The 22,613-nt window shown below is 42.1% G+C and overlaps 1 protein-coding gene across 6 annotated transcripts in view; it reads right to left on the bottom strand.

Moving 5' to 3' along the window:
• The window catches only part of ARHGAP17 (Rho GTPase activating protein 17), a 47,901-nt gene extending 25,578 nt beyond the window's left edge, over window positions 1-22,323 (bottom strand). For 5 of the 6 annotated variants that reach the window (XM_037383272.1, XM_037383277.1, XM_037383274.1 and 2 more), the window contains exon 1: window positions 22,168-22,323. In XM_037383272.1, coding sequence (XP_037239169.1) covers window positions 22,168-22,220 — 53 coding nt within the window. In that variant the 5' untranslated portion in view covers window positions 22,221-22,323. Of the gene's footprint in view, window positions 1-18,150; window positions 18,223-22,167 lie in introns of all 6 variants that reach the window. The other variant, XM_037383276.1, reaches the window with a different exon arrangement.
• Between the last annotated feature and the right edge of the window lie 290 nt (window positions 22,324-22,613).

Raw genomic sequence — 22,613 nt, 5'->3', positions numbered from 1 at the left:
GTTACAAACATACTCAAACCTTTACACATACAGTTCCACACCTTTTTCCAATCCCAGTTTATACATAAACTTTTAATTGTTTGATGTTGACACAGATTTGTTTTGTGTTGACTCACTTGCTATAACACTGCTTTATCCTATCTTTGCTAGGTCTATAAAATAAAGATAAATATAGTTCACCCGTGATCTCTTCTACTTGACTGCTCACCATTACTACACGTCTATTACTACAGAGGACTTGGAGGTACTCTAGTACTCCATTTTCCTGTTTTGGGTTTCCCCTGCTGCTGTCAAGAGTTCCTCATTTACTACACCAACTTCCTTCTGATCCTGCAATCTGTTTAATAACCTACTGCAAAACATGCACAGAAAGCTCATTTTCTTGATCAGGCTTTATCAGCTCAACGTGCAAAGTGCCTCCAGAGACAATATTCACCTGCTTTAAGTCTGGGGGGTGTGGGGGAGTGTTGTTTGTTTTTAAGGCATTTGACTTCAATTTCACAGCACATTATCTGCTTGAACTATTTGTGAACCATAAGGTGATTAATAATTAAATATCAGAATGCAGTAATGCTCAAAACCTCAACAAGACTAAGACAAAAGCTACTTAAATAACTTTTGACAGCAAAATAAACTGCAAGCACTGTAATATTTGTTTAGGAAGGCGCACACAAGACTAATAAACTTTTCTTCCACACAAATAGAAATACTGCATTTGATCGAAATTACATCCTGAGAGCTATTATTTGATTAGAATTTTAATTTTACTTTTAGTCTTGCAAAATCCCACCAGAAACTACATGGAAGAACTACAGTGTAAGAATACTCCAGTTATAACAGCACCTTCTTAAACAAATTTTATTCTAATCTTAAGTGGCAATTATTACACACATCAGCTGATTTGACAGAAGAATACAGAGCTACTATATATTTCTACAGAAGCATAGTGCTGTGCATGATAATGGTTTAACACAAAATTCTTGAGCAGTTTTCTGTCCTTCGACTGACTGCGTAAGAGATGAGCCACTTCTATTTCTAAACCCAAATTTCATAGTGTATGCGCCTTTCATGAGGAAGAAGCTGTATTTACCATGGCTAACATGGCTTTTGGTTTCAAACACCATTTTCTTCTCAGTCCTGTTTTCCACAGGTGAGCAGATGCTTTTCACCAACAGCTTTCACAAAGTTAAATTTTACTCACCTTTACAAAAGGCTGTATGGCACAGAGTCTATACAATGCTACCAAACTCATCGCCTTCGCTTTGTGCCTCACCTAGACACTTCTTAACAAACAGCTCACCTTAAATACCGAGTCAGCCTAAGCAATGCATATAAAGAGGCACCAATTCAAATACCTGTTGTGCAAAATCCCATCCTGACAGCACACTGCACACTAGGACCAACATAGCGAAGATGAAGGGGTGCAGCCCCGAGGAGGAAGCATGCTGAGCAGACTGTGTTTACCTGCCATAAGCTCGCTAAACAACACAGCTCTTCTGCAAAAACACAGACTTCTTTCAACAAGAGATGTAGTCATTTATAAATAAAATGGCCTGTTGGAAACGATTTAACTTTGATATTTAAGAATTGCTACTTGCAGTTCCAAGCATATTAAAATTTTCTAGTCAAAGCAATCAGCACTTAACAAAGATTAGTATGGCAGCTTACTAGAGCTCCAGCAGCTGGCCTGCTATGGGCTCAATCTTTCCAGGGTAACTTGGAAAAGCAGCAAGACAGCAGCAGTGCCACACACATGGTGTAGAGGGATTAATGTATAACAAGGGTACGGCAAAAATAATGGGCAAGCAGCTGCCTTCTCCATCTTCATGTATATCCAGGTCTCAGTTTCCTTCTTTTGCCTAGAAATCTGCTTAAGAAAAAAACACAACTGGCTTCTACATCTACATTACGCAACTGACTCCCCTGTATCTCTCTACAGTCCCTAATTTGGCTCAGTGTAAGAGAAAGTTAGATTAGACTAAGGCATTTCAGCAGTTCATTCACCCTGGATGCTGACACACTTACATACTGATGTGATATGAAACAGACACCACAGGAGCAAAGCTATGACATGCCAGAAGAGAACACACAACTTTAAACTAACTGGCAGTTTTAGGAAATAAAACAGCCACCTCAGGTGGCATAATACAAAACGACTAAGAACGTTTAGAGTACTTTTAACTGGATATGTACACATCATTAAAACCACTGAACTGCTGATAATCACCAGAATAGTGACTGACTGAGAATTCACAGAATTTTTCCCACCCATGCAGCAATAATCAAATTACTACAAGATTTCTTAAGCTCACTTTTAGCTTCTGGGAATCACAAAGTGCATTTTATAGAAATTATCTTTAGAGGAAACAACATCCCTTCCAACATTATCCTGTATTTGTGTTCAACAGAACCTTTCATTATACTACTATAAAGTTACTGGGTGCTTTTGAATGGCTGTTGCTACAAAATTAACTTAAAGCCACCAAAATAGTAGAATACAGCTTCCATACAACTCTAGACTGATTAAAAGTTTAATTTCTCCTTCCCTTCCTTCTTCCTAGGAAATTATATCTGTTGGAGTGAAAAGCAAAGATGACTCAGTAATAATGTTAGCAGAAGTTTGTTTCCATTTTAAATATGGTTACCCACAGATTATGTATCATTACGTGAAGTGCAAAACAATTTTCAAATATTTATCTTAAGCACTCTTTGTACACCTAACTGGTTTATCAAGGATTTAAAGTCACAGCTTGAAAATCCAGATCTCCTCCTGTGAAGCCAGGGATGTTTTCCCCAGCTGTCAGTGGCAGCAGGACAGCGTCACCAGGCCAGTGCTGATTTAGAAAAGCCACTGATGATGATGTCAGGTTCGGAAATGCAGAGAGGGAAGACCTCACCCTTCCTGCAGGCCCACATTCCACCTTTAATAAGCCAAGAAAGAGCCACTAAATGCTACCATTTTTCAGCAACCACAACCATGAAACAGAAAATGCAAGCTTGTGATAGCAGCACAGCCTACCTCCTTCTGGAGCAGGGAGAAAGCCACCAACCATCAAAGGTACCTCTGTCTCCCTCTGAATAACAGGTACTACTAGTTTAAAGTTTTAATCTAACTGCAGCTTTGTGGGACACTAATTTCTTCTGCCGGCTAATTAGACACTTAGCAAACTTACAAAAAATAACAGAACTTCTTTTTCACTGCTACTTAAAAGTTCCTGTCCTTGTTAGGTCTTGTTTGTATCTTATCTACTTGGTAGCACGAAGCAATGAAGAAATCCTTCTGGAATCACAAACTGATTAAGAATTGGAAGATTTAGTTGCAGAGAGGGTTCCCAAGGGCTTTATCAAGCCAGCAGCGTTGGAAGCTGTCCTCCAGCTTGGTGACCCTCCACTGCCAGCTTCCCCCACGAGACATCATGAACACAGCCTGTCCCAAACCGGGATCATGAAGCCCAGGCTACAGCAACTACGGCTGTTTACGTTCCCAGCAGCTAAACTCGACACAGTCCAGTTAACGCTCAGTTGCAAAATGAGGTCCCTCCAAGCCATTACTAATGGGGAAGGCATGCCCTGCCCTCCGAGCTCCTCCCGCATGCCGGGGGCCCCAAAAGTGCCGTTTGTGACCAAGCAGTTTGTGCAGGAGCCATCTCCGTGCTTCCAGATGGCAGGATCTGCAGGCATGCAGCAGGGAAACAGGAACGTGCCCAGCCCCGAGCCTCCCAACACCTCCGGTGACAGAGGTGACGTGAGGGGGGGAAGAGCACGGCACCGGCAGCATCCTGAGGGACACCGGGCTCTGTGCACAGGGCTTGGCATCACAGCCCACCGCAGCAGCCGTGTTCAGCTGCCTGAATAGAAAGCAGCTGCTAGTCCACTGGAAGCAGACACAGAGCTGGTTCCCCGGGAAAGGAAGCTTTCTGAGAACTGAAAATGAAGTTTTTCCTGCTATAACACTAAGCAGGCTACCTGTTAATGCCAGAACCTTTGCATGAATCAACTGGTACAAAGTTCTCCAATTAAAATTCAGAATGCATTTTAAAAGACTGATTTTGAAAAGAAAATTGATCATTTGTTACAGTTATAATCACCCCCTTAAAGAATAAAGTGGATAAAACCACCGAATTCCGTAAGAACAGTACTTTCACACAACGTCCTGCCCACTGCACAGGGCTCCGTGGGCTGCCCTCGGTGGGAACCAAAAGCAGCTCTTCGTTTCTTCCCTGCCCCTCTCCTGTACTGATTCAACAACTGGCTCAGCTGGGGTGCAAGCCAGGTCAGGCAGCCAAGCTGACTGAAAATAAGCTGAGCAAAACAGTTCCTTTTCGGCCAAATCAGCTCCCCAAATTCACCCTTCAGACAAATAACCTTGCTGATGCAGCTCCGGGGTGGGAACAGGCAGCAAAGAACAGGTCAAGCTCAAAGTAGAGCTCAGTAGGTGCTCCAAGACAGACAAAAAACCTGAGCAGAGCTAACTTCTCATTTTCTGATACCATAACACTGAGAAACTGTAATTCTCAACAAAATTTCTGTTGCCAAATTGATTTTTTGAACACTTTTTATTTTCTATTTAAGACAGAAGATAGTGCACTTAACATGAAATATGTCACGCCACATAAACGCTGGTGTCGCTTTCTATCTGGGGATGGCATGGCCAGAACTAACTGCCTTCACTCACTCCACGCAAAAAATCCAGGAGGTCTGAGAGTGAAAAGGCTGTATTTTTTATTCTAGACACGTTAATTACCTTAGCTTGCTGTAACACTTTAAAAATTTATTGCATGTGCCCCCAATTGGCCTCCTCTCTAAGTGTTTTATAGTATCATTCATTTTATTTCTTTCCTTCTTTCCAGAAAGGCCCAGCCCAGCCCACAGCATAGCTCAGGGTGCAGGGCTCTGCTGCAGCTTGCTGCCTGGCTCAGCTGTGAGCAGGATAAGCAGAACAGCTCTCACCCCACAGGCTTAAAACTGGTCCCTTCACTTTTTATTTTACAACTCCTTCACATTTTCAGGCCAGAAGTCTTCTCTGTGTATCTGGAAATGGCACATGAGAATTCCTGAGATAAAAGTGTATCTTCCATGGGGAAAGAATTTTCATTTCCATGCATAAAATGAAATGGCTCTATTAAGAGATTTAAAAAAAAAAAAAAAAGAAAGAAATAGCTTCCTTAACCAGTATTTGAGATCTCACTGGCTTCACAGCAGTGTCCTGCCTATGACCACATCAGTTCCAACCCAGGGGATGGTCTCCAGAGCAGGTCAAAGCTACAAAACCAGTAGAAATTTATACTCCTGAACAGCCAACAAGGATGCAACAAGAGCAAACTTGACACGAAGAGCCATAAAAACTTGGACATTCACAACAGAACAAGTGACTCAGTTGAAGTGTCGAAGTGGAAACAGAAACCTTGACTCACGCATGGCAGATGGGAGGTGGAGCTGGCAGGAGGTGATGCCACTGGAGGGCAGTTTGCTTCATGGAGAAACAACAAATCCGCGTTCCTAACTCCGGAAAGATTTCAGCAGAAGCAAGGAGACATCCACCCGAAACATGAGTCAAAATTAAAGCTAGCCTTCCCTGCTGTTTGATTTTCCTTAAACAAAGCATTTGTTTGTTACCACCAATAACCGAATGAGCTCTGATGGTGAGCGAATGCTTCAGAGCACCTTTGCCGGTGCTGTGCTGGCAGCACATCCTGCCCGCTCTGCACATACAATAGGCAGGATTTGCTGCCAGGAAAAATGAAAGAATCAGCAGCTCTGTTCCAAAACAAGGAATCCAGAATTAGATTGCAATTTCCCTTCTAAAAGCTTTGCTTTTTTAACGTTCACTAAGACAAACTTCATAGAAAATGTAACTTAAAGGTGTTTCAGGACTATCAGCTTGCTTCTCCCCATTTGACATTGTGGTAAATTTCTGGGAACGGGCTTCCCTTTTAAGCTGGGAGAACCTTTCTGCATTTTATAATCCACATCAAAGGAACCTAATTATTAAACACATAAAATAATTTTAAAACTAAATGAAAATTTCAATCTGGGCAAGAGATGAAACAGCTGAACATAACAGAGACAAACTCCGTGCTACCTTTTCAAGGACGCAGAAGCGACTGCTGGTATCAATTACCGTGCACTTAAAGCGACTGCTGCAGTCAGTACCCAAACGTGAGATAAATCATTGTCTAGGGCAGATTCTTCCTTAATTTTTACTTGGTTTTGACTTCAAGAAATCAAGGTGATGCAGGGAACCTCTTGTTTTCCAGCTCAGAAAAACATGACAAGGTTTGCCCGGCCCCTTCCTCCTCCCAGGCAGCCAGGCTCACACCAGCACTCCTTACCTGAAATAGAATTTAAAATACAGGTTGTAATACACCTATTTCTCACTCCCCAGATTCTGCATTTCTGTATGTTTTTCAGCAGTTGAGATCTTTAACACACTAAAGGATCTTTCTGCGCAACCGGAAAGCAAAAATCCTACAATTGTGGTCTTCATAAACATAATAAATTAAAGGTCACTTTTCAAAACCCCTTTATTACAAAGAATTTATTTTGCTTCCTTTGGCAGCCTGCAGCATATACTCAGCTTTGTGGATATACTGTAAGAGTTTGGTTTCACCTGTACAGCATTTTGAAGATGAGCCACAGCAGAAATGTTTGGCCAAGTACACCTCCCACCACAGAAACCAAGTTCATTAAGTCACACAAGCCCCAAATTAATCTCTTTTTGACTCTCTGCCATTAAAAAAAAAACCAAACAACAAAACCAGCATTCATACTGAAAGGTGACAAATTGTGATCATCAATGAGGTTGATTTTTTTCCAGAGAAACTAGCATAACCCCAGGTATCAATATTGCCCACATTCTTCTTAAACATTCTAAAATCACTGCAGAATGACTGTCAGATGACAGTCACCATTTTCAATATTACTTAGTATTTAGGCAACACCACTCACCACCAGTCACCAGTTACTTTGAGTTTGCCTAGTATCTGCATTTTTCACCCAAATTAACAGTAGAAACTTCTGCACAAGTATTACTTTCATCATAAATCTGGTGACTGCCAATGCTTTAGTGGCAGTAGCAGAAATCACACCAAAGGCTGCTGTTTCGGACAAGATAACCCTCCAGCTCACTTCCTACGGAAAGTCCTCAGTGCAGAAACAGTTCTCATACTAAAACTGGTGACACTCGAGTCACCAGTTTTAAGCCATCTAGTTACTGAAGCTTCTGCACTTCTAATCCTTTAGAAGTGCTTGGAAGAAAGGTGCATCACCACCAAGAAACTAAAATATTTAATTAATCATGTTCTGTATCTTTAGAAAGCCAAAACTACAATTCAGGCCTCACTAAACTGATAAAGATTTCTGCTCCTTTGTCTTCCTTCTTCATTTTCTCCGCTGAGTTCCTCCACCAAACGTTGCTTGGTCGCTCAATCTAAAAGCTGCAACTTTGATCTCTTCTATAATCTCAGCCATCCGATGCTGAAGGATGGAGCCTGCCTGCTCTAATTAAAGGCAGACCAGGCTTTAGGGAGATTATCATCTTGGAAAAAAAGCAGACTGTTCCTTTGCAGTTGCAGGGAAACCCACAACAGACTGTTCACATTAGGGGATCTGAAATTCCTTCGTAAGTGAAATGGATCCAAGGCTCCTCTCCCAAGTGAGGCAGTAAATTTAGCTATTTAGAACAACCACGGCTCAAGCCAAATCCTATTTTAGGGACACCCTTGGAGGTACTGTCGCTGCAGTGAGGCCCCGCACTGCCCTTCAGAACTCCAGTCCTTCCTTGTCAAAATATACATTTGGTTTTAATACTAGATATTGAGAATTAAACCAAATATGGTGCAGTGTGAAAAAACCCAAATGGTCAGTTAAGTCTATGCAACAAAGCTAGGTAGATAATTTTGAGCTACATGCACTGCAAATTGGAGATTAATGCAACCTGAGCTTTTGATATAGCAAAAATACAGTTGTGGTTCAAATGCAGAACCAGATTTAAAGCACTTTTCTTTGATGAAGTGATGTTTCAAATGAGCTTTGATGAATTGAGTCTGATAGCTTTTAAACTTCTGGACACAAACAAAAATTTACATTTAAGTGCTTCCAGTTGACTACTGTCCCAGCAAATCAAATACTTATTGCTAACCTACTATTTCATACCACAAACAGAAATTTAGCTAAAGCTCTCCTTGTATGCTTTTTAACTTCCAAAAAAACCCAAGCCTCCACTCACACTGTATGTTAGGCCAATATAAAAACACGTGGCTTGTTTTGAAAAAGTGCATTTGATTTGTGAAAGTACTAATACCTTCAGAAGGAAAAAGCAAAGTGCTGCTGAAGGGGCTTAAAATTCTAAATACTTAAATCCAGTCACGACGAAACTAGCGGTGGTCATATGTTTCTTTCCAAAGTAAGCACTCTTGTGTCAAGCTGTCACAAATTAGCGTGCAAAAAACCCCCAAGGAATCTGAGGCAAAGCTAAGCTACATAAGAAACTTTCTAAGCTTATCCTAAAGGGGAAAAAGCAAGGCATAAAAAAATAGTTGAGTATTATAATGTATATTTCTCATGCTAAGTACGCTCTACATGTACGCTCTACATAACATGTACTACAGAACCTGAACTTTCCAAACATGTCAGTTTATTAATATGATTTATTTTTAAAACAGTATACAAACACCCTTACATGATGTCTTGGTAAAAAACCTGGTTTTAGTATTTAACTTCCCGGTATTTATTTACGTTAAAAAGTTTATTTTCACACAAGGGCTTTCCCTCCTCCAAGCAAGAAAATCTTTTTGTTGAAATAACTTCATCTAGAATTAGCTGGGTACAATTTTGATATGAGACAGCAGCACAGAAAGCAACCTAAATCATTATTGAATTTGTTATTCCTTAATCTCAGGTATAATTTTACATTCCCTGTATGCCAACACAAATGTAGCCGCTGCCAAAATGGGAGCTCTCGCTGCTGCCTTTGTGCTCCAGCGGCACTCACAACCCAGCTGCAGCAGAGCCCCGAGTCTCGCTGAAAACGAACCTGGCTGAAGTCAGCCATGAACCAGCCTGCAGCCACCTCCTGCTCCGGGCTGGCCCTCCAGAGCTGCCCACCTCGGCCCCCCACAGCAGCTTGAACTTGCACCACCTTGAGCCATCACCAAATCAAACGCACGACAAGGAGCAAACGCTGGATTCCTCCATTGCACGATTACCTACAACTTTTCTCCTTTTAAGAGTCCTGTCTGAAGCATCCTCCCTCCCCTGAACTTCAGGTACCGCTCCTTAACATCCCTCCCCTGCATCAGCAGCAGTCAAAGGCAGCTCAGACTGGAATTACATCCAATAAACTACTGGTTTCCAGTTGTCTTGGCCCCCTCCCTAAGCCACCCCATGGCTGCAACACTCCCTGCCCCTGGGCAGGGGAGCTGGCACCAGTGCAAGCTGGGCAGGGAGAGGGGAAATCTGTCCCTTTTAGCAACAGCAGCTACTTAACATCAGCTTAAACTGCACCCTGAGGCCAACATTTCATGAACAGGGAGGTGACATCAGCTGGCAGAGCTGCTGAAAAAAGCTGTTGTGTCCTCCCTCCTACCATCCTCAGCTGCTTGCACAAGCATCTCCACTACTCAGCAGCTCAAAGGACTGACCTGGCTGATCAACTAACCTGGCTGGAAGAAAACCCATTTTCAGTCAGATTAACTTCACTGTGGAGATCAAAATGCACGCACAAAGAAAGGGTGGGAATAAATGGAAGGGCAGTGGGGAGTCAGGGCATGGCAGCAAGGGCACGGCTGCAAAGCAACATGCAGTTGTACACCCTGACCACATTTAAGGCAGCAGCTGATGTTTCTGGGTAAGAGAATGGCTCATGAATTTCCTACACGTGGGTTTGGCAGCTTTTAGTTTTAGACAAGGACCAGTCCCCTCGCCAAACCACCTGCTGACATGAGAACTCCCTCACGTTTAGAAGGGGAAAAAAACCCCAAAACCTCAACCAACAAACCACCAAAACCCCCTCAGACATATCCTGAACTTTCAAACAAGACATGGCTTTCCATTCTAGCCACAAAACAGGTGGATCGCCCACTAACTCAGGACACTTTTAAATTTTATTATTTCTTTTACCCGAAGTCCTGCATTCTCCAATCACTGGAAAAGACTCCAAGAGGCAGTAGTGCCTTTTGCAAAGACAAACTTTTTGCAGTGCAGGTACGTTTGAATAGGAAAAATACACAATACGGGAATGAGCAAAATACACCAAACTGCTAGAAAAATCCTGGGCATTTTTGGCATATTTATTTGCTTTTTTGCACTTTGGCAGGACATTTCAGCTACACATTACCTTGCGTAAGTGTCAAAAAATTCCAATCCAGAATGAACATTTCACCAAAGGTAAAGATGTTTTTAATTTTATATACTGTCCAGACAGGTCTATTTAAGTTCGGGAACTCACAAAACTGGCAAGAGAAAGCCTTAGAAAAGGAACTAAACCGAATCAACACAAGAAGTAAAACAAGGAAACATAGAAAAGGCAGAACAATGAAGTAGGAATAGAAAGTAAGAATGCAAAAAGGAATTGGAAGCTTTGAATCGACAGTAAAAAAAGTGTAAGGGAATCCAGGGACTTAAAGTTACACAAAATTGACTGAGGGTAGTAACAACACAGGGCTTACTCTTTATGCCTACTATTTCACAGTGAAGCCTTTGCACTGATTTTCTGATCAGTAGCCATGATTAACAATGAATGGTGAACCCTTTATTATGTTTCACCAACAGGAAAGAGAGTTTCTGAGCCAAGTCTGACAATTAGCCTGCAACTGAGACGACTCATCCAATTACTGGGTTTTACAGCACTGGATATAGATGTCTGTTTTTATGTTGCTTAGATACAGCATATACAAGACCATACTGATGTGTATAACATGCAGAATCATGCCATTACTGCCCTGCCATGTGTTGCACACGATGCTTTTTGCTGTTCCAGCATGAAACTGCAAGTTAACTCTACCACTAGATTTCCAAGAAGGAAATACAAGCCTTGGAGTAATAGTCTAATCAAGGTTTATTAACCTATACTGCACTTCCAACACACACTTGGACCTGCTGCTACAAAACCAGGATTATTTTATCCTACTGTTCAATTCGTACAAAAAACATCAGAACACTTAATCTCCATATTAGATCGGCTTACAGCAAAACAAACCAGTTAAATGTTCGACTGAAATAGAAGCTGCAACAGTTTAGTTCACACATTTCTTTTTCTGTATGAAAATACTAGCTTTCTATCTTCATTTTCAACAGAACATTTTAATCAGGTGGATTAATATCTTCTATAGGTTGCTTGATAATTAGTTCATAGATGCCAGAGAAGTTTGCATTTGAATACGCTGCTGTACTTCTCAAAGCCACATCACAGCCACAACTTTCCAATCTGCATGCAAGGCAATTCATCTCCTAAAAAAGGGCCAATCTTTTAACTTAATTTTCCTGTCACTAGCTAAAGTAGTTTTTTGTAGCCTTAACTGTGTCACCAAGGATGTGTGTACAAGTGCACAAGTGGCATGCTCTGACAGCATTAACAGCTCTCAACAATGACCTACCTGTTCTGTACAGGTTACCAGTCACCAGCTGTACAAGTTACCAATTTTCCTTTTATTAATTTTCACTCTGGAAGTGTCACTGCTATCTTGAGAAACATGCAATCTCGCCAATGAATATATTTATACAAAAACCTCAGTCCAGCAATTTCTGGCACAGGACAATTTGTAAGCCAGATGGGAAAAAACCTCCATTCCTGATCCTTCTCACCTAAAAGTGATTTGGGTATTTTGCATACTCAGGTTTTGCAGATCCCCTGGCTCTTTGATTCACTCTGCTGCAGTCCCCAGGATGTTCCTGTCATTTTGCAATGCAATTAACTTCACAAGAAAACAATCTGTGTCGAGTAAAAAAAAAAGGCTCCACCTCATGAGGAGAAGAACTTGTGACCTCACCCAGCTGGCGCGTATTTATGAAAGCTGTTTCCTGTTGAGACAGCAGGACTGTCCAAGCATAAGATGCACAACTATTCTGACGTGCTTTTATCAGCAATGGAAAAGCCATTGCAAACTCAAAGTTTTTAAGACTACTTAGTTCCTAAGGAATAAATCTTAACCAAAATGTTCAAATCCAGTCAACAAAGCAATGCTGCAGATAAAAAGGATACTCGCAAGTTCCCTTTTTTTTTTTTCTTGTCTAGACAGCAAGTGCTGCTTTGAGCATGACAGTTTCAGCGAGGATCAAATTCAGCCTTCCTTTCAAGACTGGTACCTATAACAATCAAACAGCCCTGACAAAATGAGGTAATCAAGCACAGTGATCTGTTAGAAATCACTTGATATGCCACCACCAACTGCTGTGAAGCTACTCTGTTCTGAATTACCAGAGATCAGCCATACCTCACCCAGTTTAATTGGCATTATTAAGCTCCCATTGGTTTCAGACCAGAGCTTTGCCATGGCAAACAGGGGCAGCTAATTCCTGCTTTATGTAAGACCTAACACTGGGTTGGAGGTTCTCCTAAAACACCAAAAAAACGGAGCTACTTCTTTTAAGCCATGAAACCTCTCTTTCTGGAAGCGGTGCATAATACTAGAAAACATCTCTAAGACACTAAGACACTTTTCATTTAACCACATCCTAAAAAGACCATATGTATTTGGCATTTCATCATTTGCTAATACAATGACCTCTAAAGAGCAGTTCTGGTCACAGATCCATTATCATAACCTAAAAATACCATGGCAAGTATCTAAGAAATACATTTGCTTTCATAAATTCCAAGTGTATCACATTACAGCATCAGGTTGAAAGAGCTTGTTAGATCACTTTAGCTATTTTGGCAGATTAAATCATTACTATTTTAGGATTTTGACTCTGAGCATAACCTTATATTAAAATTATTTGCTCTAAGTAACACCATCAGATCAAGTCAGAATCAAGGAATCACAACTTCACCCACAAAGAGGGTAATACCAAGATTATTTTGTTTATATGAATAAATATCAGAAGAGCTGGACTCCACCTCCAGAATGCAGTTGCACAGCTGACCATTATATTGCTGCCCTAGACCCTTCAAAACCTTGTGAAACCACCTGAGAAAAATCTGCACAGAAAAATGACGTTTTATTAATCATTTTAAGGCAACATAAGACACTGCTTTCCTGAGACAGATGCTCCCTTTACCCTTGCTGTGTAGTTCTGACCCCCCAGCAGAAGAGGAAGCCCAAGATGATCCAGTTACAACAGGTCCTATGCTGTATGTCTGTCTATTGTGACTATTTTATCAGTCCTCTTATCTATTTCATCAAGCAGCAGCATGATGAACAGAGCCGAAAGAGATGAGGGCACGCACACAAGAGGATAATTAATATTTCCTAAATCCCTGAGTACGGAATCCTTTTAATTTTTTTCTGCAGAAAAAATCTCAAGTATTTCACACACTGCCCACTCAGCACTTGACACACAAGTCTGCCACAAAGTTATTATATAACTTTCTTCTTCTAACCAACAGGCTGTAGCTAGTTCTCACCCGGAAAGCACAACATTTTATTAAGGTATCTTCAAGTCAACAAAATATAGCACAACAAAACCAAGTCATTCTTCACCACCAAATACCAGAGATTTTTACGTAAGTTTGAAAAGCATTTTCTGCATCTATTAAGGGGAAGCAAAATAACTGAAGCTGCATATGCCTTGGCAGCACCCACTGCTCAGAAAAATAAGGCAACACACTCAGGGTCTCATTCTCATATTGCAGGCATGGAAAAAACATGTTTCTTTCATACAAGATCCACTTAAGAAGATCAGTAGTTTAAACTATCAGAATTTGAACTTTCTGAGAAGCAGGGGAGCAGACCACAGCTTTAACACATTCTTCAGCTGTTCAGTAAGGTGGAGCTTTACGTTAGCAATGATGGGCAATCTCTGCGTGGACCACCACAAGCCTGGTGCTATCAGACACCAACTGCACCGAAGTCACCTCGGGCTCAGGAAGCTCCTGAGATAGACACAGCTGATGGCCGTGAGAACATGTGTGGGAAACACCACGGGATACTGGAGCCTTGCACCCTTCCCACGTCATCAGCTTCTGGACGCTGGGCAAGGCAGACGCAGCCCAGCTGAGGCACTCCTAGGTTTTCATGTGGTCTGGAACCGAATCACAAGTGATGAGGCTTTTTAAACAAAGGGCTGAGCAAATACTTACTCATTGATTTAAAACCTGTTGCTGCCCTTATAAGAGCACTCCAAATGCAACGTGAACTATCTAGAAAGTTTCATATGGTGGTTTTCTGGAAAACACCATATGCAATGCACTAAGCACAGCATTACACACAGCTAATTTCTGCCGAGAAGTAACTTTCTCCAAAACACAGCGTCATTTCTTAAACAGTTTCTAATCTTAAGGATTCTTAACAACCTAGATTCTTAACAACTTTAAAGCAATAGGAGGTCATCTTGGTCCTGGAGGAATTAAGAGATACTGGTAACTGACTGCCTTTACAAAACTTTGAGGGAACACCTAAAAGCAGGCCAGAGCACACTCCTTCGTTTTCTGGCCATCTGTTCACAGACAAAACCTCTCTTCTTACCAGGGGTTCCAGTACAAGTCAGCATCTCCCCAGCAGCAGCAGGCGTTCAGCCTCACAGACCTCACCAGCTCACAAGCTGTCTACCAAGACAGAACAATTGAAGAAAGTCTCTACAATGTCCTCAACTCGGGTAAATTCAGGTAATTTTTCCTTCAGCTTTAGCAATGTGCTTTGAAGGGTACATTAATCAACAGGATTAACAGGCATGCTCACAAAATTTAATCTAGATTACATCTTGGACACAATTTATATCCACAAACTACTCCATTTGTTGCTGCATTAATGGCAGTCACACACACACTGGCAAGTGCCAAGTCCTACCACAAGAAGCAGCCCCAAACTGAAAACATAATAGCTGCATGTTTTCCTATAATTGGAAGTTTGTACTGTTAGAAAAATCAGATTCCTGAGTTGCACAAGGCATTACATTGTGTCAGTTTTCCCCAAAGGGTGCAGGAAACAGATAAATATGCAGATACCAAGAGACTTTGTTGATACACTGCTGAGGCTGAGAAGCAGTGTTAAAGGGGTAGCGGCTGATACTTGGCTTGCTTACACCTCGGACAGACACACCACTTCATAAAGTTCTGCACTTCTGCACAGCCGTACCGTAGCCTAGAAGCAGCTAAGCGGTAATGCGCAGTTTATGCAGCTGGATACACCAGCTCCAGCGTTTCAGGCAATACAAAGCTTACTGCCTCCTTGCTCTGCCTGTTCAACAGCCAAACTACCAACACAGAGATGTTTAGATAATGCATTCCCTTTGCTGTCAGTATACAAGTGCTTTAGCATTCACACACATTTTATTTCAATCAGTCCTTGACAGTTACATGAAATCCAAAGGTCTGCACATGTTCAGCAAAACAGATCTTCCCTAATTTCATCTGCTTGGACTCTTTTAAACCCATCATCAAATTGCTCTGCCATCCAGAAAGATCTAAGTCAATTTTCTAATTAAAGAGACCTCAAGCTTCATTTGGAGATAAACAGGAAATGTCTAAGTTAACTATTATAAACACTGAACTGAGATTTTTCTTTTCATGAGTACTCCGACACAGAAAAATGTCAACCTAAAAGACCAAGTACAAAGCAGATCTCCCCCTGCCTGTAAATATGAATGTATTTCAGCGTTGTTTACCACTTTTTCAAATCTCTTTGCCAATGACAACACGCACTCCAAGTAAATAACATTTATCACATTTAACTTCTTTTAAAAGGATGTTTGCGTGAGCCTGACATTTTCAGATACCGGGGTCATACTCAATTTTTTTTTTTTTTTCTACACAAGAACTAGAAAAACATTAAAGAGATATTTCTCTGACATTAAATGGCATTGCAGGGTTCATGTTATATTGTCTGAAGTGTTATGGACTTAACAGAGGCAAGTGCATTCTTGTTTTACCACCCTGGATGCTTCAAAAAGCTAGTTTGTAAAGTGCTAGCAACAAAAGCCAAAGAAGCAGAAGAACTTCCTTAGGCAATAACTCACAGAACAATTCTGAAAAAAGACTAGAACCAACGGATAACACTTTAGCGGGAAGAAAAAAATTAGTAACTTGGATCACCCACTTTTCCCGTGAAGTATTACTAAAAATTACTGTTTTCCAGCTGGTCTTTCCCTATACAAATCAAATGTAAGTAGTTTCTTACTGTACAGAATCATTCAATAATATTACATTAAAGCAAGTTAAAAAGACTATGTTACAATAACATCGATTTAACTTACAGATTGCCAAGTGGCTTGAAGAAATACTAAATATAGTTTAGCATAGTAAATTTTATGCAGGGCATGAGCTATTAAAAGGTATGTTCTAATAATGCTGTTGAGTCACAGTAATGTCATGTGTACAGGGCCTGGAGAAACCTATCTGTACACAAGAAATTGTATTTGAACAGTGGCAGACTAGTAAAGAAGCTATAGTAACTTAGTTTCTTGCATAAAAAAAAAGGTCTTTCTAAGGCGGTTTGTGGTCTCTTCCAGATTTCTAATTAGTCAGATCTGCCTGTCCCTGGTTTAAATTACTGTTAAAGCGTAAGGGCAGATAGAGTATCTCTCCTAGTAAAGACAGTAAGTATATCCACCACCTATTTATCAGTCTTGATCTTAGATGACTTCACCAGACCTAAACTTTCCAGACCAGTTGGATAGAGTAAGTTTTAATCTGTATGGTACTCTGTTGATCACACCTAAAAGATTAAAATAGAAATCGATGGGAACAACATCAATAGTTGTGTCCCCAGAGGCAGGAAAGCCCAACTCATGTAAAATAGTAAGACAGTCTAACGAGTGTCATTAATTACCAACCTGTTTTTCTGTAAGCAAACAGCATGATACAAACACCTCTATGGACTCATTCCTCACATAAATTACTTCGCTATGTAGTTCAAATGCTTATTAGTGTATCATTTGAAAGCCTTTAATGACAATGCCTCTGAACATTTATTTTCATTAGAGATGATTGCAACTATAAAGTAGAATACTTCCCGAGCTTCTCATCAAGATCTGTCTCCCTTTGTAATTTATAAAAGGGTATGAAAGTTCTAAGACAAGCACTCACAGATATCTGAAGAATTACTTTGTTGATGTCATACATACTACACCCTTTTCACTTCTGAGCCTAACACATAGCTGATCTGCTAACATGAGTACCTGCTTACAAAGCATCCCAAGGAAAAGTACAACACACCAGGAAGTGGTACCTCACCCCTTCAAATCTGTAAAACAGCATGTGCTAAAACATATTCCGCAGCTTCCACTTCACAAGGCACTGTACCCAGATGAAGCACACACAAAATCTCTGTGTGAAACAAGGAACTTTTCTCAGTGCGTACAAGCCTCGGTCCTCAAAACAGATGAAAGCTTAGCAGAATTAACACAAATCCATTAAAATCAATCTCAGCACATAGCCTCTAAGGAATCAGAGGCCACCGGAAAACCACGACATTCAGAATGAAGGTTACTCTTTTTTTCTCCACCACCTTCCCACCCTTATTTTTTTAAGCCTAACGAAAAGTTTCAAGTTGTTTCCAGCTGCTTAGGCTGGAGTTGATACATAGCTCAAAATAAAGTTAGATTTTTGAGATAGTTGTTTTGTACGATTAGCTGTGTATCTGTCATGGTCAAGATGCCAGTTTATTCTGTTGCATTAATTCAGCTCATGTGGAACTAATTATTTCCTGGTAAGCCATGCCTCTGCTCCCCTTCATGCCCCAGCCCTGCTTCTTTAATTATCTCTGACTAGGTTCAAGATCCTTCATGATGACACAAGAATCACACACTGAGATTCGCAGTTTGTTACTCTAGCTAAGACTGCCCCAGGGAAGTTCTGAAGCCACCTCACCGTGAGAGGTGGTCACACAGTTGCCTGGCCTAAACTTGGACAGTCTCTGAAGCAGCCGACACTACCCGAAACCAGCCAACAAAACTCAAGGGACCAGTGCTTGAACTGTCAGTTTTCAATGAAAGGCAAAACATAGTTTCATTTCCCCCTTTCCTCCAGGTTTAGACAAGTAATTGATATTTCACCTTACAGGTTAACCAGCTTGGGTTGCTCCCCTCAGCAGAAACGCTTGCACACCTGCAGCACTTAAAACAAACCTGTCAAATACATAAAAAAATACTCAGTGACAGATTGAATACTTGTCTTAAGGCATCCAAAGACATCCACGAGATAATTGCTGCAAAATATTTAACACATCTATTAATTATTGTGGAATCCTGTTCCACTCAGCTAATCCCCTCTTTAATTAGTTTCCTACATATATTTCATAAATCTATATAATACTATCCACGCAGACTCATAGGCTTCCCATAAACACCATTCCTCTGCTTTAATGAAGCTCTTGCCCATCTTTTCTTATTTTTCCATGCTAAGGTATTACTTCTCTGATCCTCAGTCATGTATTTGTGGTACAAGGCCAAGGATGCCGACCTTGGGAAGCTGGGTGTAAGAAAGGCAGTACCATTCATACCTACAGCAAGCTGAACACGATAAATGTCTCTTTGATAAAGAGAAAAAAACCATGGTAAAGACATCACTGATGCACAGCCAAGGGTTGCTGACCTCACGATAACATGCTTGTTCTCCCCACCCCTCAACTATAGTGAAAAAAGCTTTGAATGAGTGAAAAGCAGAAGACTATACCCCTTCCGAATACACCACCATGAAAAGCAACAGCCAGTCGAAGGTCACCCTTTGGAGCAGCAGATTATACCAAAGAGCAAATGTGCCAGAAAAGGTAGCTGGGAGCAGGCAGTCCCTACAACATCCCCAAGCACCCCAGGAGAAACAGCAGAAACGTGACCCCTCAGCGCAGATGCCCAAACTCTTCCTCCAAATACTACTTCTCTTGAGGGGCGGCTTCTTGATGTCCCAGTGGCATATGGGGCCTTGAAAGACTGAACACTGCACCTCTTCAAGAAATTTACATAACCATTAAAGTCCTTTTGACATAGGATTTGTCTCCTCATTCTGTCCAAGCATAAACAGCTAAGGAACAAGTTACACCAACTCAATGTAAACCCGTCTCAGAAAGCAGCAAGCTGCAATAGCACCAGATGGGAAGCAAGTTTCAATTTCCCCCCCGTCCCTTTTTTCCTTCAACATTACAAAACTGAAATGGTTCAGTCCTGGTTTTGGTACCCAGTGCCAGAAACACTTCCCTCTGCTAATACTGCCTGCAAGATCCTACTGAACGATGACTGTCGCATCTCCCACATCTTCCAAGAGTTGTACAGTGCTTATCAAAACCAGAGAATGCAGCGCTGCCTGAAATCTGAAAACCTCAGCCCTGATATTTGCAAGTGAAGCCAATTACAAATCTGCCACTACTAAATGATTTTACTTTGGGAAATGAATTAAGACCCTGGTGACTACTGGAATGCTTGGCTAGTACATGAAATATAAGTATGCTAATAATATTAAATATTCACCAATTAACTTTAATAGCACATTTGATACACCTCTTGAAACAAAATGTTTTTCAAGTTAACTTTTATTAAAATGAAAGCGAACCATTTCTCCTTCTTTGTACACTGAGTGGTCTAATCATGCTCGATTTCCTGATGAGTGTTGCAGGGCTGAGACATCCCTCTCACCTCCTCAGCTGAAGGAGGACAGATGCACGAGCATTTCCAGAAATTATCTCTATCAAATCAAAGTCTTCACTAGACTGTGGGCTCTGACACCCCTTAAAAACAGTTACTATTTCAAATGCTGTTTGTATCTAAGAAAACATCTAATAAAAAATGTTAAACATCTTCAGACAACAAGATATCTCAAAAGTCACTGCAAAGAAAACATTAAAGAAAAACAGGTTTGGGGAAAAGCACTGCTCAGTTGTGCACAAGAATGCACTGCACAATGTAAGAGTATCTTCACTAAGTTTCCACCATTACAGCTCCTATACGTACAGGCGATCATACACTGCAAAAGCCAACACAAACCTCCCCAGTTTTGTTTCTTTCCCTCCCATGCCCAAATTGCATCCATAAACTAGGTTTCCTGAGTTTCATTAGAATTAATGTAGATTTACAGTGCTGCAAATCATTTTGATTACATAAGCATTTTTCTTCAACTTGGAAAGCCACAAATATTAAGGGCAGCAACGAGAGCAAGTATCACCTTGTGCTAACAAGACTATGCCAACAAAACCCTTGAAGGGTCAATTTGGCTCATTCAAAGCACTTACAAACATGAGGATATAATTTATACACGAAAAAGGCAACAAGCAGCAATCAAAACTTTATGATTGCACTCACTCTTCAGTCTTCTCACCTCTATTTAAATAAAAATTTGTATGTTCTTGGGTAAAGAATCCGTACAACTAACCAAAGATACTTTATTGTTAAAACACACCGTGTAAGTGAAGACAGAACCAATAAGGATGTGCTTGTATTTAATACTGACCAAAACAGGAAAGAGAGAAAGAGAGTCTAAATTTAATTTGAACTAGCTATTCATATTAAGCCTATAAAAACAAGCGAGTCAGTGTCATTTTAAATAGTTTTTAATGAAAAACAGTTACAGGTACTTGTCTGTATTTTAATGAAACTGAAAAACTTTGCTGCTCCAGACCCAGGCTGCCAAGGCACCAGTGGACTACCTGTGAAGTATGAGCAATGATCATGCACACAGACAACCACACCCCAAGAACCTCGTTGTGAAACAACCGATAGCTACAGCTTCCACTAGGCTTCAGCTGCATTTAGCCAAAGGTCATCACGAACCTCCCAACATGACTATAAACAGTTCTCCAGATTTAATTCTGATTTTCCCCTTGGAAACAGAAAGCAGCCCGAGATGTTTATCCTACTTGGTACGATGCAGATTACTTGAAATTCCACTTAAGATTTGGATCTGTGGGCCCAACACATGCAAAAAGAGGATGCTAATAAACACTCTCACAATGTAAAAAAAAAAATAATCCATTAATTTACATAAAATGAGAATGAAAGGGCACAAGATTGGTTTGGAAGTTATGCTCTTTTACAGCGGAACAAACACCCTATTACCAATCTGCTACTTAGCCATTATTAGCTGACACACTTGACCTGTTCTATAGGTATGTAGGCCCCAAATAATATAAACACTGTGTCAAATAAGTCATTGGAGTCGAGACCATGAAAATATAAACTCAGATAATATGAAAGTTTATATTTCCAGTGTAAGTACACCCTTTCAGATCAAGTTTTCACTGAAAATAGAGAGGAGCTGGGAGGTAGCAGGGAAATACAGAACTCTACTAGACCCGCTGTGAAGTTACATTTGTGTTTTTAGCACACAGAAGAGCTGCAGGACAATGCTCCTGTGACTCTGTGCAGGTTTCTTTCTACAGAATCAGGCTAAAGGCCTTCCAAGACTCCGACGTCTGGAAACTGGTGGCAATCATACCTACGAGCCTTCTGTTATTTTAGTTAAAATTAAGTGACAGAAGACACACTCTTTGAAGTCTTCTTAAATGTGAAAAAAAGAGCAAGAAACAGATCAAATAACCCAATATTCACAGAGTAACAAAGGAAACCAAAGTGGCGAACCCCCCGGCAGGAAGCGAAAGATGCAAACAGCGGCGGGGGCCAGGGCCACCCCCGAGGGGGCTCAGGTGGCCCCACGGGCCCCGCCACAGACCCGGGGCTGACACGTCCGAGCAGATCGGGCGAGGCCTCAGTGCCAGCGGAGACCGACCTGGAGCAGGCACTCGCCCAGGTCCCAGAACCAAGGACCGGAATCTTCATCTTGCGGCTCATTTTTGTATACTTTTCGAGCAATACTACGAAGAGAAGCGGCTCTTCCTCTCCTCCAGCCCGGTCCCGGGAGCCGGCCCCTGCTCCACCGCCTGCCCACTCGATGCTCCCAGAGCCTACAGAAGGTTCCCCCCCGCGGCCATGGCCAGTCCCCTCCCCGCCCCCAGACTGCGAATGGCCTCCGCCCGCTGCCCGTTGGCTTCGCACGGAGAATCGGAGCCGCCGCCCGAGCCCCGCCGGCGCCCCAGCCCGGCCCGGCGGGTCCGCCCACCGCCACGGGACCCTGGCCCCGCCGCTCACCTGCCGACGGTCTGGTTGGCCAGCTGCTTCATCCGGTTGAACTGTTTCTTCATGGCGGCAGCCGTTCCCCCGGCCTCCCGGCAAGCACCCACTGCTCCGCCGCAGCCACACCGCCCCGGCCTCCCGCCTCCTCCCTCCTCGCGGCGGCGCCACCGGCCCCGCCCCCACCGGAACGCACAACCACTTCCGGTCCCGCCCCCTCCCTCCCCTGCCCGTGGGGGAACGGGCGGGGCAGCCGGGAGCCCGGATGTCCCGCCCGGGGTAAGGATGTCAGTTCCTCCGCCAGACCGCTCACTTCGGAAGCGCGGAGCACTGCTGTTTCAGCGGAGCTGGGCTCTGTGCGCGAAGGCTACCCCTGCCGGTGCAGACAGCCCCGGGAGCCACTGCCGTAGCCTTACTGCCTAGCGTCCCCCAAGACTACTGCTCCCGGCTTCCCTTGCGGTACC

Source organism: Falco rusticolus, chromosome 4, assembly GCF_015220075.1.
Source record: "Falco rusticolus isolate bFalRus1 chromosome 4, bFalRus1.pri, whole genome shotgun sequence".
Taxonomy (NCBI): Eukaryota; Metazoa; Chordata; class Aves; order Falconiformes; family Falconidae; genus Falco; species Falco rusticolus.
Note: the sequence above shows the minus strand (reverse complement) of the source record. Positions and strands in the feature narration are given on the sequence as shown.